This window comes from Heterocephalus glaber, unplaced genomic scaffold, assembly GCF_053883595.1.
Source record: "Heterocephalus glaber isolate CG9 unplaced genomic scaffold, H.glaber_assembly_v1.0 deba00000768, whole genome shotgun sequence".
In the NCBI taxonomy this organism is placed as follows: domain Eukaryota; kingdom Metazoa; phylum Chordata; class Mammalia; order Rodentia; family Bathyergidae; genus Heterocephalus; species Heterocephalus glaber.
In genome coordinates, this window is record NW_028258162.1 from 1,969,540 (window position 1) to 1,995,520 (window position 25,981).

At 54.1% G+C, this 25,981-nt stretch overlaps 1 protein-coding gene across 2 annotated transcripts in view; it reads right to left on the reverse strand.

The window, feature by feature from the left end:
• The window catches only part of Nup210 (nucleoporin 210), a 100,059-nt gene that overhangs the window by 57,386 nt on the left and 16,692 nt on the right, over positions 1-25,981 (reverse strand). For both annotated transcript variants that reach the window (XM_021240398.2, XM_004859991.4), the window contains exons 3-12: positions 25,177-25,308; positions 16,392-16,488; positions 13,532-13,682; positions 11,546-11,678; positions 5,772-5,930; positions 5,143-5,211; positions 3,230-3,336; positions 2,278-2,418; positions 1,390-1,527; positions 14-169 (exon numbers count right to left, since the gene is read on the reverse strand). In XM_021240398.2, coding sequence (XP_021096057.2) covers positions 14-169; positions 1,390-1,527; positions 2,278-2,418; positions 3,230-3,336; positions 5,143-5,211; positions 5,772-5,930; positions 11,546-11,678; positions 13,532-13,682; positions 16,392-16,488; positions 25,177-25,308 — 1,283 coding nt within the window. The remainder of the gene's footprint in view (positions 1-13; positions 170-1,389; positions 1,528-2,277; positions 2,419-3,229; positions 3,337-5,142; positions 5,212-5,771; positions 5,931-11,545; positions 11,679-13,531; positions 13,683-16,391; positions 16,489-25,176; positions 25,309-25,981) is intronic.

The following is a 25,981-nucleotide window of genomic DNA, read 5'->3' on the forward strand; positions in this document are numbered from 1 at the left end:
CCCAGCGTCTCACCTTCATCTCGCCAAAATGTAGCGGGTTCTGGACGTCATGCGCCTGGATCACACTGAGCCCGATGTCACTGCCTGTGGTCATCGTGCCCTTGACAGTGACCGTGGCCACCATGGAGCTTGATGATGACCAGCTGAAGTTCCCACTGCCCCCGTGGGCCTAGGGAGGAAAATCACCATGGATCCACCAGGCCTCCATCCTCCCCCTGCATGGGGAGGCGCGAGGTCGGGGACCAGTGTGCACGGTCATGCTCACATATGCTTCCCCTCACGCCGGTGTCTACCCACCCATGTTCACCTGCTCAGTCACAAGCTCACACATTACCCTCACAACCACACTCACACTCATCTGTTCACACCCACATGCTCACACTCACTGACCTGCTCACTCACATCTTTGCTCACACGCTCCAGCACTGACACATTCACACATGTTCACACTTGTTAGCCAATGCACACACAGCATTCAGACCACCCAGTCATCCTTACAACTCATGAGACACAGACCTGTGTGCACTTACCCACTCACACACCCACACGCACATAGGAGGTGTCCTCTGCATGGACACCATGGTGTCAGGCAGCATCTGCCAGTGGCTCCCTTTGGCCCTTGCTTGCTGTGTGCAGTCTCACTTCCAGTTTGCCTACTCCGAGGCCCTTGTGACTGACGCACACAATACACAGCCATGACAAGGGTCCCGGGACCCGGTGGCATCTCCCAGGGCTCAGGCTGGAATAGGAACCAGGTCTGGCCAGGGAGGCACCTGCAGGACGGTGCTTCTGTGACCAGGCACAAGCTCCTCCCAGCACACAGCCCGCCTGCTCCAAATCATCTGCTGGGAAGCAGACGGCAATCCCTCTTCTTCCCAAGTCAGAAGTCACAATCCCAAGGCGCAGAGACCAAGAACGCGACACACTCGCATTCCGGGGACACGGACTGCGGGAGTGATGGGGACTCGGCTGACCCAGGATCAAGTCCCACCTGAGGTCACTCCCTGCTGGCTAAGGCCACGTGGGAACACGGATAGCAACAAACAGTAATGCTCCGTATTTGACACGGCCGCAGATGTTTTCCCCTTGAATTTCGCACTGTTCTCCAACTGTATTCATACAGCCTTTTAAAAAAATGCTGTTTTCAGAAAAAAGATGAAGTGGAACTCAAATCCATTCCAGACTTCCTTTTCTACTTCAGTCGTTGGGTTTCCCCTGCACTAAATACATGGCTGTGGTGGAAATCTCAGGAAGCACAGCAGTGCCAAAGGCTGGGATTTAAAACTGCCTCTGTCCACTAGAGGGTGGTGCTGAAAGTGACAGAATGGACGAAGAGCCACAATTCCTTGGAAACAACCCAAGGAAGGCACCCAGTGGGGTCTCTGGTACCTCAATTGTGTACTGATAGGCGCCTGTCTTCGGTTGCCAAGGAAACGTCAAGATGCTGGGATCCAGGGTGATGGGGATGTGGATGTCCACCTCCTGCTGGTTCCACACAGGCACTTGTAGGACATGGACCCCTCCATCCTACGAGGGGTGAGAGTGCTGCATGTCACCATGCCAACCAGGCCACCAGCAGATCCTCCCAGCCCCCTGCCCCTCCCTGGGGAGCAGCAGATTCTGCGCTGTGGGAGTGAAGAAGACGATGATAGCCCGCAGCCTCCTCCGCTCCCTGGGGGCGGCTGTCTGGGGCTCTGTAAGGGCCACTCACACACGTGCTGCTGGACCGAGACCTCAGGGCCCCCATGCTACAAAGGACTTGGCTGTACCCACTTTACAGATGGGGAAACAGAGTCTTGGAGCAATTTGTTCCAACCTTCAGGGGTCAGAGGCTGAGGCACCACAGGATATGGGCCACTCCTGCTCTGCCCTGTGCTGCTGCCTCTTCCAGGTCTGGAAGGGTTTTGTGTGGAGTGGGAAAAGGGGGACATCTGTGCCAAAGTGCCAAATGGTAAAATACCGTCCCTATCTAAAACTGGTCAATCTATTAAGCACAGAAGAAGGTCTGCAGCACCTGGACAGACAGAACAGATGAAGGGATGCTGGTGGCTCTGGGCTGGGCCCCAGCCAGGCCCAGCACTGTCTCCCAGAACAAGAGCACCATCTCCGGTCCTGGAAGTCACAGGCCCTTTAACAGAGGCAGGGAGAGGGGAGTGAGGGTGGGACAGGAAGACACCCGCCCGCCTGGCTCTGGGCAGAGAGGGAGAGGCCTTCCCAGCACCTGGAGAGCAGCACAGCGGGGGAGCAGGGCACGGAGAGCAGGAGGCACCAACTTGCCTGGTCCACCACAGAGGTGAGGGCTGCCTGGATGGTCGTCTGGCCCTTCTGAATCGCCCTGACGTGGTGGTATGACCCATTCTGGGAAGACGAGAGAACCTCAAAGAACTCAGCAGGAAGCTTGGCTTCAATCCGGATGCTCTGCAAGGTGAGAAGGATGGGTAAGTTGTGCTTCTGGGAGAACTCAGAAAAGGCCGACTTCAGGAAAGCAGCTGTAGGACCCCAAAGCAGTAGCCAGGCCAGGCCACAGGGCTCTCCAGGGCTCAGAGTCTCCAAAAGCCACCAACCACCCTGGCCTCTGATCTTTTCTAGCCTCCTTCTCTGCATGGGCCGATCAACCCAGCCCAGTTCCAGCCCACTGTGTGGTTGTCAGGGAAGCTTGCAGCCTACAGTCAACTCCCCTAAGCCCTGATTCCTCAACTAGGAACCAACAACAATAACAACAAAATCCTTAAGAATTAACTTGAAACAGAATAGTGATGGCCCCAGTCTTTGATTAACAAAGAAACCAAAAGAGGAACGTGGCATCCTCCAACTCCACCAAGAAGACCCTGGATGTTCTGATGACACTGAGAAGCTCTCTCAAGGGACTGTCCCCTGTCGTCTGGCTTGCACTGCAGAGCCAGGAAGCTAACTGAGGTGGGCCCGGTCACCCAGGGGCTCTGGAAGGGCAGAGCTGGAAGGCAGCAGACTCAGCTCTGAGATCTCTGGGCTCCGACCCCAGGGGATAGGAGAGCAGAGGCAGAAATGCCTCTCCTGCTGCCTGGGGCATGCCCCTGCAGCCCTGTAGACTTGGGCCTCAAAGCACCCCATGACAGTGTCTCACAGACCAAGGAGTGCCAGTAGGGAACGGAAGACCTCCTCTTCCTGCATGGGAACCCCTGTTGCTTTGGGGCTGCTCCAGGAGACAACCCTGCTTCATCAGTCCGCCAGGGCCCCAGCAAGCACTCACGTCGGACAGGTGGACCTTGTTGCTGGACTTGTCAAACACTTCGATGGTGATCATGTACAGGCGGCCGGTCTCAAGCACCCACCTGTCACCAGGGTGGACTGTGAACCCTAAAAACAAGGAAAAGGGGGAGATGATATCAGGCACTGGGTATGGGGACCCCGCAACTCCTCACCAGCCCCTACTTGGAGAAGGACTAACTGTTGAGAAGGGTGCGCACGTTAGCTCTGAGCCCTCAGCCCCTCAGCTGGTTCCCAGGGACCAACCGTGAATGCTCCCCACTCAGACTGCACAGGACTCCTTAGACTGGATCTGGAACTCAGTGGGTCAAAGCTGTCTGGCCATGGCAGGTCCAGTCTGAGGCCACAGCAGGTCTGGCAGGGCCCACAGAAGTCCAGATTCTGAGGCTGCACCAAGGGCAGCCTGGGACACACAAGAAGCCTCAGCCTTGGCAGATCTAGGCCCTGAGCCAGGACAGGTCAAGACTGGGGCCACAGCAGGTCCAGGCGGAGGCCTCGGTGGCTCCACCCTGCAGCCGTAGCTGGTCAAGGCCCTGCGGTCAGCAAGCCAGACTCTAAGGAGACAGCAGCTCTAGCTGGAGGCCATGCAGGTCTAGCTTCTAAGGCCACGAGAGGTGTCACCTGGAGCAATGGCGAGTGCAGACTCTCAGGCTAAAGCAGGTCTAGGCTCTGAGGTCACGGCAGATGAAGGCTCTGGGCCACACTGAAGTGTAGGTATGGTATCTATAAAAGGTGGAGCCTGAGACTACGGTTGGTTGAGGCTCGGAGACTGCTACCCTGTCTGCGATCATGGCAGCTCTTGCTGAGGCCAAAGCAGATCCAGACTCCAAGGTCTCGTGGGGAGCCGCAGAAGGCTTTAGGGTCTGAGGCCCAGCCAGCGCAAGCTGGGGCAATGGCCGATCTCGCTCTGAGGCCAGGGTGGGCCCGGCCTGAGCTAGACTGTGTGCAGTGAGGTCTATTCTGGGATGACCGTGAGCAGCATACACCTAGCCGGGGGCCTACGCAGGTGTAGGGGCTGAGGCATGCACAGGTCTAGACTCTAAGCCCAAGGCCTGTCTGGGTTCCCACCACAGCACAGCAGGCCTGGCCCAAGGCCACAGCAGGTCTAGATTCTGAGCCCACAACAGAAGTTCCATCCAAGATGACGCTGGCCACACCACAAAGCCCTGGAAGTCTTTCGCCTGTGCTCATGTTACTAACTCCCTACCTCTGTCCTGTCACACCCCACCCCCATGAACCCAAGTCCAGCATCCCATCTTACCGCACCTGAACCCCAGTGCCCAGCCCAGGCCACGAACACAGAAGGCACCAAGGAATGTTTCTGAGCCAATGGAGCTCCTGAGACACAAAGTTCACCTTCCTTGGTGTTACTACCTTGTCACTCAGGTCTGCACCAGACAACCACTTCATAAGCTGGTGAACAGAGGACCTAGGGAGTCTGCTACTCGTTAGGTTTTCTCAACTGAACAGCTTCAGTGTGGTCCTCAGACTGAGGAAGGAGGGGGTTGCCAGCCCAGGGATGGTTGCCATGGTAACTCTGGATGACACAGGTGCCCACAGAGTCTCAAGCTGCTGTCTGTCACAACAGCCTCCAGGCCCTGGCTATGCCTCTTAGGGTGCTCACTGCTGCACGCTCCTCTCCTCCTTTCTCAAATGTCCCTCTTTCCTCTACTGCTCTTCCCGTCCCGTGTTGCTCTGCAGGCCCCCACCTTCTCGACTCGGGCTGCAGGCTGATGGCCCTGGCCATTCAGGTGACATAAATGGCCAAGGTTGAGAGCTGTTGGTTTTTCTCTTTTTTGTTTGGTGCCGGGGATCAAACCCAGGGCCTCACGTATGCTAGGTGAGCCGTCTACCACACAGCTACACCCCCAGCCCTTGCTTTGGTGTTTTACTCACCCAGGTATCCGGGTTCCACTACGTAGATGGTGCTGTTGGGCAGCCTAGAAGCACCCTGCATGCGGATACCTGAGTTCTTGATTAAGGGACAGAACACAAGACAGCAAGGAATCCAGCTGGTGGCTCCAGCTTGGCTGGATAACCTGATGATCACATGGCACAGAAGAGGCACTGGAACCGCCCCCAACCCTGGCTTAGGCCAAATGGAGCAGAAGCATCTCCCCAGCCAAAGGCCTCCCTGCAACTCTACCCCAGCAGAGCTGAACCTCCATAAGGGACACCAGAGGTCGCATGGGACACAAACAACCCTGGGCCCTCAACAACCCACATGCGGGGGTAGAAAATGCCCCTCAGCCCGGGGATTGGCAGGCCCGGAAGCAGTCTCCACGGGGGTGAGAACAGCAGGTTCCCACCATCACTCCCTCCCAGGTATCTCTCCAGCGAGTCACCCACAGAGGTGAGCAATTCCATGCAGCGGTGCTGCTATTTCAGTTCTTTCTGATTTTCAGATGGTTGGGGGAAAACAGGGCTATTTTTATCCTCGACTGGCTCTCAGGGAGAGAAAAACAACTTGACTTCAAAGCAGCAGACATGACGATGCAGATACACACTGCCTGGGAAGAGGATACTCCGGTGGCCGAGGACCAGGTTGCTCTGTCCCAGCTGTAGGGCAGTCACCCTCGATGTGTCCTGGGCCAGGACAGCCACAGGCTGACCAGGATCTCCGTGGGGGCCCGGGATGCTGTTCTGAAGCTGCAGCTCATACTGCTCAGAAGGCATCGAGAGTTCTGAGAAGGAAAAAAAAATGAGAAACAGAGAGGGAGACGCGGAGTGAAGATGTGAACTGTCAGGCACCCAGTGGCCACCCGGCCCCCAATCTCTGGGCCCTGCTTGTCAGTACAGCTGTTGACAGTTTTGGCTTAGTTTCTCAGTGCTTTACATTTGAATATTATTCTCCATGCCTGTGGACAAAGCTGACACATGATGAATTTTCAAAGGCAATCAGTTTTTTTGTCACTGCCGTAAGCTGCTTTCTTTCTTTTCTGAATTGACGACAGCCTCTGCCTGCAATTGCCAACTACTTGAAGAATGCTGACACTACACCGTTTCTGGTCACTGCTCAAGTGGGTGAACTCTCTGTTGGGCTAGGGTGCATCTCCCTGGTTCTGTCTGATCTCTGGGGGTTCCTACAAAGGTGCATGGTCTCCCACTGGGACTCAGGAGCTGGGTCTACAGCTGTAAAGAGCTGAGTCTGTGCTCAGGGATCCCTGCATTTTGCAGAGGAAAGAGTTGGCCGATGTGAGCTGGGATCAACAAATTTCCAGGAAATAATGAGTTCCATGAAACACACCATCTTCCTCATCTCACAAGCACAGAGCACTTTCGACACAAATGTTGGGGCTGGGGTGTAGCTCAGAGGTAGAACGTGTATGACCCTCTGGGTTCCATCCCCAGCACAAAAAAAAGACAGAAAGAGGAAGGAAGGAAGGAAGGACAGATGGATGGATGGACAGACACAGACAGACAAGCAGAAAAAGGAAAAGCAACAGCAACTACTGACCAGGGAATGAAGATGCCTACAGTCTCAGGAGTCATCCCCTCATTTGTTCCCTCCACAACCAAGAGACAGAAGTACAGACCCCCACCCGCAGAGCGGAGGGGCGGCAGAAGTCAAGCTGAGCTTTGCTAGGTCTGATGTGGTTCGTGCCTGGAACCCTGGTCCCCAGTGTGCAGTGATAAGGGATGTTGGCCCTTTAAGAGGTGGAGCCTGGTGGGAGGAAGGTGGTCTCTGGGGAGAGGCCCTGGGAAAGGATGAAGGTGGCTCTCTCAGAACCTGGGAGAGCTCCTGGGAGAGAAGATTGTGAGAAAACCGCCCTCTCACACACACTGGCACCAAGATGTCACAATGCAGCTGAGGAAGCTGCAAAGCCAAACAAGCCAGTGTCAACCTCCTGGGCCTCCAGAGCTGTGAGCTGAATAAAACTCTTCACTCTGCAAAGTGAACAGCTGCAGGGATTTTGTTACAGCAGCAGAATGCAGACCAAGACCTGACCCTGGGGCTGTGGACAGCAGAGCTAAGAGTCCCACTCCAGGGGCCGATCACTTTCACGCTCCCTCTCCTGAGGCCTCAGGACATCCATCCTTGTGGCTGTGGCTACACCCTGCCCTGCTGCCACAAACAATGGTGGGGGAGGCTCAGGGCCACCACTCCTCTTTGGGGCCCTCCTCAGAGCCTGGCAGGGAAAATGCCCAGGTCCAGGCTGCAGAAGGAATTTCAGCTAAGGCATCTTTCAGAAGTAACAACTGTGATCAGGATTCTGGATGGGAGGCTGCGCCCTCTCCCATCCTGGAGTGTCACTGATCTGCTCCAATAATCTGCCTCTAGATCCGAGGGTTCTCAGAGGGTGGCCCCTGGGCTGTGTGTGTCATCTGAGCCCTGCCCAAGCCCTGAAGGTGACCCTGAGGTGGATTGGGACTGAGAATCCCTGGGCTTGTCACTTAGCACAAACACAGCCCATTTCCTGCTCTGAGGCCAGGTGGTGACTCTGGCTGCTGGTGCAGTGGCACTGCCTCACGGACACACATCCCAAGAAAGCCACACAGCTCAAAAAGGCAACGAGATTGGATGTAGCTTCACGAGGCACAAAATTCGTCCCCTGCTTAGAGCTCTGCACACAGGCCATCCCCTCCTGGAGATGCAAATACTGTGAAAATAAGGGCCCTGACAGGCTCTTTACAAACCTCTCAGGATGTGGATCTGTGATCTGTAAGGGCCCCTGCACAGAAGTCACTGCTGGAGCAGCCACAGAGCAAGTTGTGTGGGGTCCCGAGCCCTTTCCCATCCAAATCTTTCACACTTGAGCCCCAGCCCCACAACCATTCCGGTTGCTTAGAGCACTTTATTCAGTCGTCTCCACCATTCCAACCTCTCAAGTTCTCTCAGACACCAATTCCGTCAGCCAGCACATCCTGCCCACATTTGATTTCTGTGACCAACCCCAATACCAACAAGATTAGGGACTACATCAGTCTGCTCTGCATTACCACAGCGAAACACCAGAGGTAGTGTAACATTATAAAGAAAAGGGGGCTGCAATCCCAGCATCCGGGAGGATGAGTCAGGAAGAGCCCCACCTGGACCACTTAGTGACTTGGGGAGACTGTCTTAAAACGAAAAACAGAAGAAAAGGCTGGGGAGGTACTTCAGTGTGAAGGTCCTGGGTTCAATCCCCAGTACCACCACCACAACAAAAGACAGACAAGGAGGGGTAGGGAGAGGAGAGAGAAAGAAGAGATGAGATGAGACAGGGCTTGGGGGCAGCTCCAAGGCAGAGCTCCAAGGCAGAGCTCAGAGGCCCGACTTGTAACAGGACCTTGGTGTCAATACCTGGCACCTGAAGAAAGGGAAGGAAGGGAAGGAAGGGAAGGAAGGGAAGGGGGAGGGGAAGAGGAGGAGGGGAAAGGGGAGGTGGAAGTGGGCGAAGGAAGAAAGGAGAAAAGGGAAAGAGAGAAAGTAAAGAATTTCAGTGGTCTCTTTTGCTCCCAGTCTTGCAGACTCAGGGGCACTGGCTGGGCTCGTATGAGGCCCTCATTCTGACTACAACCATAAGAGCATGTGCAAGAGGGAAGGACACATGGCCAGCAGGGAGCCGAGGGAAGCGGAGGCGGGGGGAACCAGGCTCAGGATCCCCAGGAGCCTCTGGGCCTCAGTGACCTCAGGACCCCATCTCTGCCCCACCCCTCAGCTCCCCACACAAAGGACCAAGTCTGCAACACTCAACTCCCAGGAGACAAGCTACCTCAATGTCAAGGCCGAAGGACAGTTAGTCGTGGGTGCCCCACGGGCTGGCCCGGCTCCAAGTTCCAGGCGCCCCTCTCTCCTAACTGGCTCCATGCGGGGAGGGCTTCCAAGCCCAAAGTTTCACCGTTTTCCCCCACACTGGGCTGACCTCGGGGCAGCGAGCACTCAGCAAAGTGCCAGTACACAGTAGGTGCCCACTAAATACGCCTGAAAAAGGGACACAGACAAAGGGGAAGGCGACCTATGGGAAATAAAGATGAGAACACAGAACAATCACATTTCTAAGGAAGGAAATGCAAAAGAAAAGACAACACAGAAGAATTAAACTGGAGGTATGAGAGCCAGCACAAGGCTAAGACCATGAACCGTCACCCACCTAGAATTCCCTGAGCTTCCCACAGAGGCCCTGCGAGAGAGCGATCTGTGAAAATCAGGTCCGGAGGATGATGTCACCCCCTGCCTTTGCAGCTCAGTAAGCCTATTAAACCGGACAGTGGTGTGAATTATACCTCAATTTCCAAAGCCCATCGAAGGAAAATGAGGGAATTGCCATCAGCGTATCTTGCCAGCTCCTGGTGAACCTGGGCTGGCCTGGCCTCCAAGTTCCCAGGTGTCCATGCGGAAGCCACACCAAGGCCCTGGCAGCCATCGCACCAATCACGCAGGTGTGCCTGGGTTTGGAGGAATTTTCTGTCTCATACTCAATGAGGGGAGGAGGCAACTCATTTCTTTCCTACCCCGATGCATCTTTCATGGGCTCCAACTCTTTGGTTTTGATGACAGATCAGTGACCAAATCCCCCAGTTTCCTGGTCCCTTGAGAGCTGTAGTTCCTCTGGGCCAGGAGCGCCTGACCTAATGCAGGGTGAGCTCTTTCTGTGATCACCCTAGCCCCTGCCCCAGCCCCAGCCCCAGCCCTAGCCCCAGCGCTTGGGGACATGCAGGTTTTCCATGCCTTATTTTACACATCCATAAAATGGAGTGTTTATAAAACCCACCTCCCTTGAGTTCTTGGGTCACAACACAAAGAGGCCCCAGAATCTTGCCCGACCCTCCAGAGGTGCCCAGTCATGGTGAGGCGCTGTCGGCCATGCCTGGCCTTTCCAGACCCCCATCCTCAGGTCACAGCGACATTCTGGCCTTTCAATCTCCTTCCCCCATGCACTGCTCCTGAGGACACTACGCTGGTGTCCTCAGAGCTCCGCCTCTGAGCCACAGAAAGCCTCACCTTGGATGGTCCCCATCCTTCTAGAATCTTCCCTGGAGTCTAGGCTGAGCGTGAGGCTTTGACCAGTACACCCAAGCCAGGCTTCTTACACATCCTCAGCCTCCGACTCAACACCAGGCAGACGGCAGATGGCACCTGCCCTGCTCACGGCAGGCACCCAGGAAACACAAGCTCCCATCCCTTCAACTAGGTCCCAGTGGCAGGGGGCCCAGTGGCAGGGGCAGCCCGTCACCGGCATCCTTGGCCTTGGGGAGACTGAGTGCTCCACCCCCGGGAATGACTCGCCAACTGTGCTAGCAGCTGAGAGAGACTTCAAAGATGCAGTGTCCCTCGGGTCCCTATCTATGGACAAGGGCTCCAGTCACCTATAGGCTGAAGCATCTACACGCATCCCTGCCAGGACACCCCACATCATAGATGAGGCAGCCCTGTCACCTCGGTGAAGTCACCTGCCAGGACCTGTGTCCAAAGCCCTCATGAGGACAGACCTGAATACAACACTCTGGTACCTGAGGCTCTCATGCTATACACTCTGGGGTTATGCGTGTAAGTGTGAACAAAAGGGTTACAATTCTTAGGGAGACCTGTACTCCATGAAGAACACTCACCCTCTAAACACGCCCCATATGCTCAGGGTTTCAGAATTTCCAGAACAACCCCACTCCTGTCAACCCCTGCTGTCCCTGCAGCCCCACAGAAAGGCCTCGGGGGCTTGCATGGGAAGCCAAGCCCAGGGCAGGGATGGCTTGTTCAAGTTTGCTCAAGTCTGGCAGACCAGAGCCATAAGGAAGCCCATGGCTCTTGAGGTGCTCAAACTGAAGGGATAAAGACCCAAAAGAACTGGAAGCAGGGACTCAGGTATCTGCACACCCATGTTCACAGCACCGTTATTCACAAAAGCCAAAAGACAAGGGGGCCCAGGGTCCCCCGACAGATGAGTGGCTAAACAAAACGTGGTCTCATCTATCCAATGGAATGTCGTCCAACCTTTAAAGAGGATTCTGCACATCTCATCACGGATGGACCTCAAGGACAGGATGCTAAATGAAATAAACCAAACACAAAAGAACAAATATCCCATGATTGTCCTCACATGAGATCCCTAGAGGAGTCAGATGCATGGAGACATAAAGTAGGCTGTGATTGTCAGGAGCTGAGGTAGGAGGAACGGGGAGTTCATGTTTCATAGGGACAGAGTTGGAGAAGTTGGAAAGCGATGGAGGTGGACAGTGGTGATGGCTGCATAGAAAGTGAAGGTTTTAATGCCGGTGAGCTGTGTGCTACAGCAGTGACGATGGTGAACTTTCTGTTAGGCGTGTTCATCAAAACCAAGAAGGACAGCAGCGCTGCCCAGGATCCCCAGGCCAGACCCACCTGTAATCTTCCCCTGCCTGACCTTCTGCACCTTGTAGCGAACGGAGGCCCCCACCAGCAGGTAGATGTCGTGGGCTGGGTTCAGGAGGATATTTTCCAGAATCAGCAGCCTGACCTCCGCAGGATGCACGCTCTTGACATGTGAAGAGGACAAAGAAGGCAAGGTGAGCACCGGGAAAGGGGCAAGGGGAGAGGTGGCTGAGAGAGACTTAGAGTGTTTTTTCAGGGCTGGGTATGGAGCCCACAGCCTGGCGCATGCTAGGCAATGCTCTGCTGCAGAGCTACACGCTTGGTCCTGAAATGGTTTGGTTTTTGGTCCTGAAATGGTTTGGTTTTTAACTTTCCAGTATGCTCCTAAGGGAACAGGAATGTTAAGGGGAAGAAACGAGGTGTCAGTCAGAATGCCATAGCTGCTGGTCCCAGAGACCCTCAGGAAGCTGGGGGTACAGTGGATGTGCACAGTAGGCATCACCAAAACCTACGGGGGGGGGCCCTGCATTGTGCATTATCATGTTCTCTCTCCATCTAAGTAACAGCAGCTAAATGGAAAGAAAGAGAGGAGCCAGAAAGGAGGCTGTGGCCACCAAAAGCTTAGTTCTCACCCCACAAGTCTCGGGGGTCCAGGGAGGCTGGGAGGCCCCAGGCCAACTGAAAAAGAAGAGCACTGTGTGTCCAAGGAGCCCTTATCCCAGGTCCTTGGCCCCTCTGCCCGCCGCTCATCCCCGCCTCCTCCTTAGGAAACACTGAGAAAGATACGATGATGCCTGTTTAGTGCAACGCGGGGTACGAGAGTCCACAAGGGCCTGTACCTCCCCTCTTAGAGCTACCGGACAGCCTCGTAAGCTGCAGAAAATGGAAGGCAAAGCCAGTGATTCTTATAGGCAGAAATGCAGACACTGTCCTCGTGGAGGTGCAACTGCTATCCCCTGCGGATACCGGGAAGTGCTGCACCTCTTTATAAATTCACTTTAACATCCCTGACGGCCTGCACATCTGTCTGATGTCTGGAGTCTCCTTTGAACCTGTTCTAACATCTTATAGGTTTCCATAATTAACATTAAGTTCAACAGTGTCTCTGGTGCATTAAAAGACAGCAAGCCCTTCCCATGGGCCTAGACTCTGTGGCAGGTGCTTTCTAGCCCCACAGGCTGGAGCCCACCTACTGACCACAGGAAGGACAACTGGGTTGTCTTCCAACCTAGCCCTAGGAGCCCAGTGTGGTCAAACTCTCCTGGTACCATCTGCCAAGTCCCGAAGGACAGGCCCCTGTGACATCCCATGTCCCATGTTTCCAAAACTTACAAGACTCCCAACAACTGGCTAAACCACTAAAACAGCGATGGATCAGCACAGGACTACTCTTTGCCCATCACTTTGCAAAATTCAATGGCAGACAAGGTTCCCTACACTGCTGCCTGTGCTCCAGAGCCAGGCGGATGACAGGAACATCTCAGGGCTGTGGTCCAAAGTGAAGCTCGGGCTGGACAGACATTGTCCTGCAGGAACCGAGGAGGAACCAGGACCTTGGTGCGGCCTGCGCCTGGCTTCCGTTCCCTGTCTGGGGTCTCTGACACACACCTCTCCCACCTCCAGCTCCTGTGGGGAGGCTGGGAGGACATGGGGGGCCAAGGAGGAGGGGCGAGAACACAGCTCTTCTCAAACGAGGCCACCGAGGGACCATCTTGGCTCCTGCTGGGGCGCAGGGGGAGATGGCATGGGGGGACACTGGGTTGTCTTGGTGTCCCTATACTGCGGGGGGCGGGGAAAAGGCGCCAGTTAGAATGAGTAGTTACTGAGAATCCTGCTCCTCTGGGAAGTCCCTCAGAACTGACATTGAGCACCTAGTCTGAGACCCCAGAGGTGGGGACCCCTGCCTTCCTTCAAACAAAGGCGACTAACAGAAACACAAATGTCATGGGGCTCCAGAGCTGGCTCCCCACCCAATATCTCTGCAGGCCCAGGTGGGGAGAGTCCCCGCAACCCCACCTTGTAGACAGCCTCCTGGATGCGAGCCTTGAGCTTGGAGCTCCCGGTCTTCATCCCGGATACCAGGACGGTGTCGCCCTGCTTGGCCGCCTTCTCCATCTCTGAGATATAAGAAGGAGGGATGTATGTAGACTCCAGGAAGGTGAGGATTCTGGAAAAGGAAACTGTCGTCAGACCTGGACATGAGATTTCTCAGTGTCCGGCATGAGCTTCGCCATTACAGGAACCTCTTGTGGGCTTCTGGATGCTGAAACCTGAGGTGGTCCACTCCCACATAGTGCCACCTACAAACCTGGCCCTGCAACATACTACGTCAGAACTGCCAAGGGCCCTGTGAAAAATGCAGATGTCTGAGCCCAGCCACGCCTCTATCAGAAGCCTGGGAATTGACCTTCATTAAAACCCACATCACGGGCTGCGGATTCAGCTCAGTGGCAACGTGCCTGCCTTACAAGCTCATAGTCCTGAGTTCAATCCCTGGTACAGGAAAAAAAAAATCAGGTACATATGATTGTATAAAAAAATAAAACCCACATCAGACAAACACATGAATGAGAAACACTAGCTCAGTCCAAACGGGGAACGTGGGGGCCACAGAAACCATGCAGCAGGCCCACAACCCCAGGCCTGGCCAAAGAGGGGCAGCAATGCCCATGGGACCCCAGGAAGAAGCTGGGGTTCAGTGGGCCCTGCACCCCAGAGTGTGGGCTGGCACACAGGGCACTGAGGGATCCCTTCTGTCAGGTCCCTCCCCTCAATCTGTCATTCACAGACGAGCCCACGGCTTTGACCTGCCGGGCACACAGCCGCTCTCCCCAGGTTGCCTGGGGCTTATACCACACTGTGATTTATTGCCTCACCCGGGTGCTAGAGGTCCTGTGCTGCATGGGATGAACATCTAGGACAACCCAGTTCCGGCACGCCTCAGTGTTCTGGCTCTCGGTTAATACTCAGCTTATGTACCGAGCTGCCTGGAAGTTCACAGGCAGGGCGCCGTGACAGGGAACAGGCCTGCTGGCCCCAAAGTTGGCAGGAAATGGGCAATCTCTAAGTCTCTAGCATGCGCCAGGCCCCAGGGGGGTCCAGGCACCTGGCCACCTGCCGACCTGCGTGGTGGCCCTCAGAGGTGCTCACAGTGACTCTCGGTCTGATAGTGGAGGAGGCTGACACTCAGATGTGTCATGGTCCCTGACAGATGCCATAGGCTGGAAGCAGCAAGGCCAGGATTGAAAGCCAGGTCTGTGACTGTAGGACCCGCGTTCCTGGATGTCGGGGCCATCTGAATCTCAAAGCTAGTCCAGAAACCAGATGGAGGGTGAGGGTCCCAGCTCAGGAAGGCACCTCCACCCACGAGGTGCAAGGACACTGGCCCTGGAGGCAGCCATATGGGAAACCCGATAGAGAAGGGTATGGCGGTGCCACGCGTCCCCACTGTCTCCGTGGCCCAGAGCTGGACTTTTAAAGGTGAAATAAGAGATCAGACCCTTCACGCCCTCTGCAGTCCTTATTGACAACCACAAAAGGGTGACGAAGGGACTTCACAGGGGAAAATGACTTCCTGGCAGACACCACCTCCCCCAAGGGACCCCAGTGACCATTATCTGTCATGGGTCAATGGGAACAGTGAGCCCAGGCGACTGGAGGGACACTGAGGGTCCCGTCCGTAAGATTCCACCCAGGACACAAAGCTCTGAGTCTGACAGGACACGGGGGACGTTCTATGAAGAAGTGCACAGTCGTCTTCATGACTTTAAGAGTTAAAGAAAGGCCAGGCAGATGGAGACCAAGCACCACGTGACGACACGCAGAGTGTGACTCTGAGCTGGCTTCGTGGGAATTTTTCTTGCTATTGTTACAAAGGACAAAATTGGGACAATTGGAAAACCTTGAATGAGATCTGAACACTGCATGCATCAGTGTCGATTTCCTAATTTCGATGACTCTACTGCAGAAATGCAGAAAGATGTCCTTATTTCACTGAACTCACATTAAAATAACCAAGACTGTTTGGGCACCAGGTTAGCAACTGGCTCTCAAACAAGGCAGAAAAACTACTTTTTGTACAAGACTGGCAAATTCTCTGCAGGTTTAAAACTGTTGCAAAATTTTTAGAAATTACATCTCCTTCCTCTAAAATACATTGTGATCCTTAAAAACTTATTCAACAAAGCATAAGACCATGCGGAGTAGAAGAGAAAAACAGCTCAGGCCCTGCCTGGGCCTGGGGTGCTCCCAGGAGATGGGACCGCAGCTACGGAGATGCTCCACTTCTACTCCGTCCAGTGCATTGGGAAGTGAACTTTTCACTTTGCCAAGTGTAAATTTAAACAGCGAGGTGGCTTATGGCTGCCATGTTGGACAGTGAAGATTTACACAGGACTGAGTTCAAACCCCAGCTCTGCCACTTAGCAACTCCAGACTGTGGCTTGACCTCTCGCAGTCTGTTTCTAAGGTTGGAAAATACAGAGGAGAGAGCTGTAGTCCGCGAGGCTGCTGCAGGCACAAATGAGTGAAGACACTGAAGGTGTCTTCTGCTCCCGTGCTGGGGAGCCCAGCCGGCTGTCCTCCCAGCTGAAACCTGCCTCCCTCCAACCACTGTGTTTTCTGTGTCATCTCGTGTGGCCAGCTGGTCCCAGCCTCTGCCAAGCTCCCACAGAACACACCTGCAACAGCCAGGTGCCCACACACCTGGGGGAGGGGAAATCCTTTCCTTGCAGTCACCGGCAATGTTGCAGGCTTCTGGGAAGTGTCCCGGGCTCCTCTCTGACAGTGCTGCAAGGGCCCGGGCCCATGAAGGCCCGTGATGTCCCCCATCCCAGGTCCCCCCAAGCCAGCCAGACCTCACCAAGGTGCCTCTTACCGCAGGGCACTGTGGGAGTCTGAGAACCCGTCCGCCTGCGTGTCCTTCTCAATCGTCCAGTCAAAGACCAGTCCCGCCAGGGTGCTGAAGGTGTTCCCTGAAAGAGCAGATGGAGCAGGAGAAATGCAGCAGAGTCAGTTCCCAGGCCAGGGAAGGAGACAGAGAAAGCACACTCGGTTACATGCAGGAACCAGGAACCATGCCCAGCGCCATCTCAGGAAGGGGAAACCAAGGCTGGACGGAAAGATGCCACTTGCTCACAGGCATGTGACCAGGACGGGCTGGGCCGGGATTTGAACCCAGGCCAGCCCTGGTGACAGCCCCTGTTCTTCCTGCTGTACCTCCCAGCCTCTGGCTGCTCCTGACAGGCTTAGTGTAGACATAAGACCATCGCGCTCCCGCCTGTGAGTGAGCACAGGAGGGGCGGTGCCCTGAGCGTCTGCTGTTCTTGTCTCTTTACCTCAACTGGGACACTCGTGGGGTCCCAGGGGCGGGGGACAGAGCCAGGCCCGGCCAGCCTGAGCTCTGAAGGCCTGGCTCATGCCTGTTAGCCTTCTGAGCTATCACTCCACCTAGGCGATGCCACATGCAAACCCAACTCCCACGATGGCCTGCAAAGCCCAAACTCGGGCCGCAGCTCTCCACAGGGGACCACGCTCTGTCACCCATCCTGTTCCATGGCCCCCGCCCACATTTCCTGACAGGCCAGCCCAGAAACAGACACAACTCGGGACCTCGAAAGGCTCTTTCTGTAGTATGAAGCACACGCTCTTTAGAGTGGGACAGACCTAGGATCTTACCTGTGTCCACCCAGGCCCTAGAAGGTCAAATTAAACCATCCCTAGTGGAAGCTCCAGAAAACAGTGCTGTGTTTGCCCTTACTCATCAGGGCTTGTTTAGGAAGGGCCTCTGCCCACGGTCCCTTAGATGTCCTCCCACCAATGTGGGCAACTGGTCAGCGAGGACAAACCTCATCTGGATTCAGAGAGACTATTTTTCTTAGAGGTCCGATGGAGGATTTTGAACCAATGAAAAAGCCTGCAGTTCCTCAGACCTTAAAACATTCTGACTGAGGCCATTTGTCTTAACATCCAGAGGCAAGGAAGGCAGAAACAAAACCCATACCAACTCAGGAATCCTGTCACCCTTGGAGGCAGCTTCCCATCACTAGGGCGAGACCTTCCTTCCATACCCCAGGGACAAGGAACTCACCACCTCCAGGCCAGCCCCTCCCTCTGCCCCAACCTCTGACCAGGAGAACCTTCTTCTGGCCAGTGAGCTGAAACAGTTGCCCATAAAGCACAGCTGGCCTAAGGCCCACCCTCGGGCAGAGCCAAGCATGCTGACCTTGTAGCCCAATCATTAGGACAAGGATGGATTCCCCCATGACTGAAACAGTTTGGGAAATGGTCATGAGGAATTCAGTATGAAAGCCCTGGAGGCAGCTGTTACAGTTTTTCTTGATGTCCCCCAAAGCCTCGTGGCTCATAAGTGGGGCCTTGGGAGATGACCTGATCAGGGGTACGTGACACTCGTCAGGGGATTGGTCCACTGCTGAGTTTACAGCGAAACAGGATGGGAGGTGAAGCCAGCTCACTGGGGCGTGACCTGGAGGGCTGTGTCTCCCTCCACCGCCCTTCTCTCTCTGCTTCCCACTGCCAGGCCTGGGTGACTCCTCCACCTTTCTGCCATGCCACCCTGGCCTGGGGCCAGCTGAGCATGGACCAAACCTCTACCCAAGGTGAGCCAAGATGAGCCTCTCCTCCTTTCACCTGCAGGTGTCAAGTACTGTGTGCCAGCGATGGGGGCGCCATGCTCCCTTCACCCCTTTCATTCCTGTCCACCCGAGGCTTTGCACACCTGCCCTGGGGGTTTCCACCCACTGGTGTCTTCCATAAAGCAGGAACAAAAATACCAAGCTGCGGGTTTGCTGGGTCAGGAGGAGGAAGCACCCGCAGTGAGGCGCCTGGCACAGTCACTACAGCCCTGTCAAAGACAGGAGGTGGAGGCAGCAGAGGCCCTGCAGAGGCTTGCAGCCTGGGGGGAAGTCACACATCTGAGCATTGCAGCAGCTGCACTGTTCCTGGAGCTCTGCTTTAGCATCTTTGCTCCCGGTCTCCCCTGCAAGCCCACCATGCTCACAGCTGGAAGGGGAGGAAGGGGGAACACTTCCAAGGGCAGGAAGGGTCCTCGAGCTTCTCTGAGATGCACTGACTCACACAGCTGCACTTGCCAGGCCATCGCAATGAAAATGCCAGAAGGCCTGGAGGGGTCCAGGAAACTCCCAGGCAGGGAGCCAGCAGAGGGAGCACTGGGGTCATCCAGGGTGAGGACAGACGCTCAGAGGCACCCAGAAGACCTATCTGCAACCAGCACACGCAGCCAGCCACTGCTGGCTACTGTGTTCCCTTCCTGGCAGCCAATGCACCAGAGAGCCCAGCTGGGATGGGCTCTGGGGAAGCTGAGTCAGGCTTCTCCCCTTCTTGTGGCCTGCTGTAGAGAGCAGACCCTAAGCACTCTTAAACCTGTGCACTGGGCCAGGGAGGGTGCCTTGGGGGCTGGGTGGGATGAAGGTCACCCTGTCGGTGAAGCAGCAGGCAGGGGCCAGGGCAGGGACCGCCACACCACGACCTGCCCCATCCAACTCACCCTGAGGTAGACACACCCCACGGTCCGGTCCTCCAGGGTCCGAGGGTAGAAAGGGTCAAGAGGAAGGAAAGGGGAAGGGAGGCCAGGCAGGGCCGGGACAAGATGCCAGGAGACAGGTGGCTGAGAGCCCATCCCAGGAGGCAGGGAGGGGGCCGGGAAGCAGGCCTGTAGTTACTGTGGCTCCATGTCCCCAACATAGGCTTCCCGTCCCACTGGACTCCACTCAGAAAGCAGTCGAAAGAAAACGCATTAAAAATGTCAAGACAGCACCGGCTGAGCACTGAACCTAGCCTGGCCCCTTCTGAGCCTTTGGCCCTGTGGCAGTGCGGGGAGAATGACTTCTAGTTGGCAAAATCAAACCAGGAGAGACCACAGCGCAGTCACTGTGATCCTCTGACCTCCAGGAAAGGCGGGTAGTGAGGAAGTCCCCACTCCACAAAGCAGGCCCGAGACTGACGTGTTCTGTGGGGACTCTGCAGATTTGGAGGGAGAGGGAGGTGGCAAAACAGTGCCAAGAGAACTCTGCCCACAGGTTTCTCTCCACTTGAACTGCAGCCAGGAGCACCGAGTGCATGAAACAGACAGCACCTTTGATCTTGCAGTCTCACAGCTGAGTGCAGTGTTAACCAGGGGACCCCGGGAACCAGGCTCCAGGGGACGCCTCTGCCCTGGTCCCAGGAGCACCACAAAGAATGTTAAGCAACCTGACCAGACAAACATTTATCGGACGCCTGCTGGACCCAAAGTCCAATGTCAGGCAGAGAAGCGTCCAGAAAAATGAACTGACCTCGATTCTCAACTTGGTGACCCTGCACTGGTCCAGTTCTACAGTACCAAATGGGCATGAGGGCTGGCTGGGAAAGAATCCTGGAAACACGGACTCAAGGCAGTCACTCTGCAAACAGCCTCAGCCTAAAGGCCAGAGGGTCTGAGAGTTGCTGCTGTTAACAGAACACCTGAGCCTGCGTCTTACACTTTGGGTCCTGAATGCCCCAAAGGCCATGCGCTGAAGACCCAGTTGGCAGCCTGTGGCACTGGTGGGAGACAGTAGTGCAGAAGGTGGCCTGGTAGAAGGAAATGAAGCCCATAGGGGCGTCCCTTAAGGAGAACACTCGGACCCCAGCCCCTCATCTTTCTCTCTTTGCCATCCAGGCTCCATGAGGTGAACTGGCCTCCTCCGCCATGCACTGCCGCCGCCATGACATGCTGAGCCCAAAGCAGCAGCCAAGCAGCCATGGACGGACACCTCTGAAACTGTGAGCCCCAGTAAACCTTTCCTCCTTAAGTTCACTCTCTTACATATTTTGTCACAGTAAGGGACGGCTATCACACTGGGTAGTTTATAAAGGAAATAGGTTCATTAAGCTTACAGATGTGGAGGCTGGAAGCCCAACATGGGGCTAACACATCTGGCACGGGCTTGGTGTCTGTTGGTTTGTGTTTTAACGAAGCAGTGGAGCAAAAGGAGAAGGCAGACAGTGTGTGCAGGCACCTGTGCCTCAGTACGTGCAGAAGAGACAAAACACAAGCAATGGCCTTCATGTCAGGTAAGTCATCCAGCCCAGTAAGAACTGTACGCACCCCCTCAAAGACCACATCACCTTTGCTCTTCCCTTACTCTGCTGGGGGTGATCCCAGGGCCTTGTGCACAGGAGGCAAGGGCTTGCAGTGGCACTGTGGCGCAGGGCACCAATGCCCAGGAAAAGCCCAGCAGTAGAAGGCAGGCACCATGCTGAGTGGAGATGGAACCTGACATCCCCAGCCCCAGCCCCTGGTGAGACATTCATGGGCTGTGATCTGAACACTTCGTGGCCCTCATAGGCCAAGGTCAGCCACCTTTCTGCTCTGACAGCTCCAACACCCTGGGGAGAAAGTGGCTTACAATCCACTAGACTCAAGAAGGAGGGGCAATAACAGTATTAGCAAGGACCTGAAGAAACTGGCACCTTCATGGACAGCTGGGGGCAAGGTGACACGGTGCAGCCACTCTGCAAAAAGGGGGGCAGTCCTCAGTTCAGCACAGAGTTCTCATGTGGCCCAGCAGACCCACTCATAGGCGTCGACCCAAGGCTGAAAACAGGCCCACACAGAGACTCGTACACAAACTGACCTGGTCCACAAGTGAAAAGCACCAGAGGTCCACCAACTATCAATGGAAAAACAACCTACAGTCCATCCACACTACAGAATATTGTTTTGCAATAGAAAGGAATGTGGCACCAACAGGTTACAACAGGCACAGAGAAGGAAGCCAGTCACAAAAGACTGCAAAAGTAGGGCTGCTTGCATTGTATGTGCCTTATATGGAAGGTCCAGAATAGGGAAATGGAAAGAGGCCAGAAGTAGGACACAGCTGCAGGGGCTGGAAAGGGGTGAGAATGAGAGTGACTGTTATTTGGGTTACTTTTTGTAGTGATAAGAAAGTTCTAAAATGTGACGGTGATGATTGCACAACTTTGTGGGTGCACCAAAAGCCACTGAATTGTACACTCTAAATGGTTGAATTTCATGGTGTATAAATCTCAACAAAATAATTCTTTTAAGTGACTTAAGTTTGGAAATGGGGCAGAGCGGTCAAGAGCAGCAACTGGTAGACTGTGGTCCCTGGAGCCAACTCTGGCCCACTGCCTGCTTTCATAAATAAAGTTTTATTAGAACAAGAACAGATCTGTTCACTGACACATTGCCCAGACTCTGGAACTGCAATGGCAGAGCTGAACACAGGCAACAGAGAGAGTACGACCCGCAAAACAGGGTGATATTCACTCTCCAGCCTCTTACAAGAAAAACTGGGTGACTTCTGGCCAAAAGGGTGAATGAAGTCTGGGCCAGTCTGGAGCTCTGCTACATATTAACCACACACCTTTTCTGTGTGGGTGCACTTACACACACAGGGCCGTACAAGTGTGTGACTTCACTCTGTGCCTTCAGCTTTCCACCGCAGGGAATGGACTGTGACGGGACACATAAAGTACCCCGAAGAACGACTGCCACGAGAGTGGACTCGGACTTTGGTCTTTCTGTTTCCAAGAACAGCCAGTGACCACCCCCCCGCCCCCGATCCCGCCAAGCAGCTTCTGTCTCCTCACTGCACTGCACGCTGCTTCGCACTGAGGGTGAGCTGCCAGCTGACCCCGAGGACACTTGCTGTCCTGCCTCCTGCCCTCTCCACCACCACCCCGCCTGGCCACCCACAGTCCTCCAGGCTCGCCTACAGCACATGTCTTCAGGCACACGTGTCCCGACCCCTGTCCTCCACACCTGCACCGGCCTTCCCTGAGGTGGGCTCCACCCAACTCTCGTCTCCGCACTCTGACTGTGCACAGCCTCCACAACTGTCGGAACCACATGTTTCTGATTTTGGAGTCTTTCCAATCTGGGGATCTTTGCACAGAGCTTTTGCGTACTTTAAGAAGTTTGGAATAAGCCAGGCACGGTGGCGCACATCTGTAATCCTAGCTGCTTGGGAGGCTGAGGCAAGAGGATCAGAAGTTTGAGGGCAGCCTGGGCAACGTAGTGAGTCTGCATCTTATAATAAATTTTCAAAGGGGCTGAGGATGGAGCTCAGTGGTACAGTCCTTGCCTAGCATGTGCAGTCCTCCAGTTCCACCCTAGGAAAGTACACACACACACACACACACACACACACACACACACACACACACACACAGAGCTTTAGATTGTGGTTCAATTTAGATCCTGATTTTCAGATGAGAGATAACCCATACATATGAATATGAGTTTGATTATACATAGTCTCCCCCAGTCTGAGGTCCTCGGGGCAGAGGCTATGCCCTTCTGTGCTCCATAGTGTCCATGGTACCCGGACAATACCCACTTGTAGACAGCCCTTGTCACTGAGCACGCACACAGTGCTACGCCAGCTGCAGATTTCTCACCACATCCTTGTGGTCACCGTGTCAAGCATCCCAATCTGTCTTCCAGATGAGGAAACTGTCAGAAAGGCTAAGGAGCTCGTCTGACAAATGAGTCCATGGAGGAAGGAAGGAAAGTTCTGGCAAAGGCTCAAAATCAGTCATTTGTCCTCCCTTTGGCCGGGAATATGGGCACATGTAGGGACATTCTTTTTGTTTTGTTTTTTTTAGGTTGACTGCAGTATTTTAATGTTGCAAAGAAAACTTATTAAAATACAAATTTTTAAAAATCTTACATTCTTGACATATATCATCACCTACCTTTCTAAAACTAGTAGGAGTAAACACAATTGTAGAAAATGCATGTCAGTCTTTGAGTGATATAATAGTATGGATTTAAAATCCAAACACACTATTTTCTGCTGCTTTGAAGTCAGATTATGGCATGGAACTTATGTCAGGTTGGTTCCAAAGTGCGATGTCAGGTCCTAGGCTACTACTGGTAAATTGTGCTGTTTGGGCATAATTTCTCCAGCCGTGACAACATAAATGAAAGGGAAAAATATTTAACCAACTAATTATTTGAGATACCAAGGATCGAAAGGAAATCAGTTTTGTAAAAACACTTTTCCTTCTTTTTTAAGCTTCTTTATTTCCTCTGGATAGGTGACAAAACAGCATCTAATAAAGTGAGCAGATTTTGCACTCACTATTACTGTATGGACAGAGACAGCCACATGCACTTTTGTTTGTATAAGTCATCTCTGATCACTGAGATATGGCACATAAGAACAGAGATTCAGAGGCAAAACATTAATAAATACATTTAACATCATCAAGCATTCAAAAGATAAATGCAATCATATAGCAAAAAAAAAAAAAAATCCATCTCTAACTTTGACCTTTCCAAGGATGGGAAGAATCTTTCTGCATGTCAGAAATTTCTATAGCAAAGATTCTCTTCTAGGGATCGATCTAGGCCTTGGTCAGGAGATCGATGGTGAGTACATTCTGGTGAATGACATTTTGTATTTGGCTTCACTGAACTCAAATGGTAAGCATTACTTGAGTAATTCTGGCAGCGAAGTTCTTGGACAGCCCTCTCCCTTTCAAAACGTTCTGTCTGTAGGGACACTCTTGACTGTCCTGACTTGGGGAATCCCTCCAGCACTTAGTAGGCAGTGCCTAGTATGCTGTCAAACATCCTATCGTGCACTGGGCAGCTACCTCTCAGAGGACACTCTCCCCCACCTAGGCCAAGAAACCTCTATCTAGAAAATAAACAAGAATGTAAGAAAAAGAACACAGTAGGCAGAGCAGTCAGGAAAGGTTCTGAAGACAAGGCGACCTTCCATCGGGGCTTGGAGTCTGGGAAGAGCATCTTCGGAGAGATACCTCTTCCCTGACTTCTACTTCCTGCCATAAGAATCTCTACCTACCCAGTGCAGTGCCCTGTTAGGGTTTGTGGAAGTGTCCCCCAAAGGCTTCACCAACAGTCCGTGGTGCTACTGGGAGGTGGCAGAGCTCTAAGAGATGGCGCCCAATGGAAAGAAGGTGTGCTGCCAGGCGGGGTGTCCTCCAAGGGGACCCGGACCCTTCCTCCCATGCCCTACTTTCCCGCCACCATGGCTCTTGCTGTGATGTTATCCTCATCTTCTGCCTGCATGTAACAAAGCCAACCAACCAGGCACTGACACCTTGGGAACCGCGAGCCAAAATCAATCCTTCTTCCTGCAAGTTGTCACAGCAACAGAAAGCTGGCATGCTCCCTTGCCTCCCTTACCGAGAGGTCAGGCTGCAGCCCACACAGTCTGCCAACCACCAGAGGAGGCTGCCTAGGAGAATCGCAGCCTAGATAGAACAAGGTGCCATCTGACGCTGGTGAGTGGAGGGAAGGATAGCGGAGCAGGAGCACAGCTCCCACTGTCACAGAGCAGTCACCAGCTGGCCACACCCACATCCCACCACTGCCCAGAATATGGGCTTCCTGAGCCAGCTTTACCAAGGACCACTGCTGTCAGGGCACCAAGTCTGCCCCAGGGTCGACTAAACCCCCCGCGCGCACAGGCCGGGCTTCGAGGACACAGAGCACGAGGAATGGTCCTGGCCTGATGCTTCAAGAGCACAAGTCCCACCTTGGAGGTGTTTCTTATCTCTCTAGCTTCGCCCCCAGGACCAACTTCCTTCCTGGCTGGATGTGAGAGGACACAGTGACTGAGAGAGGCCACAGTCATGGTGGGGCAGGGGACGTACGCGCTCACCTTCTGAGTCCAGGGCCTGGATCTTCAGCTCCAGTGGGGAATCTTCAAGGTAGAGCTCTCGGGTGGTGGACACAATCTGAATGCCATGGATAAGGTCAACAATGGCATCGCAGCGTAGCACCTGGCCCGTGGCTGCAGGGACAGGGAGAGGGGTCAGCACTGCAGACCTCGGGGGTCTCCAATCCCAGGTGGCCTTGTCTCTCGCGGAGACTAGAGCAGCCAACAAAACAACACTACCGCAGGGCTTGGAGAGCTGAATTCACCCTCGGATGCCAGGTACCAGCCCAGCACACGGCCCTTGGAGATATCTACCTGAGCCACAGGGCAGAAGGGCTTGGGACATTTCCACTGCCCACCAGAGACGATTACAGCTTGGACGTAGATTTGTTTAGTGTAACTAGGAAGTTACATGAGTATGAGGACTGAAGATCCAGGAGATAATCCTCTTTGGAAGCCCTGTGTCTGCACTGCGATCAGAGACTGCACTGACCTTTGCAGGCTTCTTGTTTATTGATGCTTTTGCCAACCACACTCAGAAGGGGCGCATGAATGCACCCACTTGCTCCGTAAGTAAGACACATAAGTGGCATCACTGAGGGGATCCTTTAAGTGTAGGGCAGTAGCATGTGATGCCAAACTATTCTGCTCATTCTCCAGGCAGCACATGAAAATACTTGTGCACCAGTAATATTTCACTGGTAACCAACATGACCTTGTGTGTCAAAAACCATGCACATACTCAGGGATGTGCACCTGTAGTTCTATCTACTCAGAAGGCTAAAGCAGGAGGGTTCTTCATGCCCAG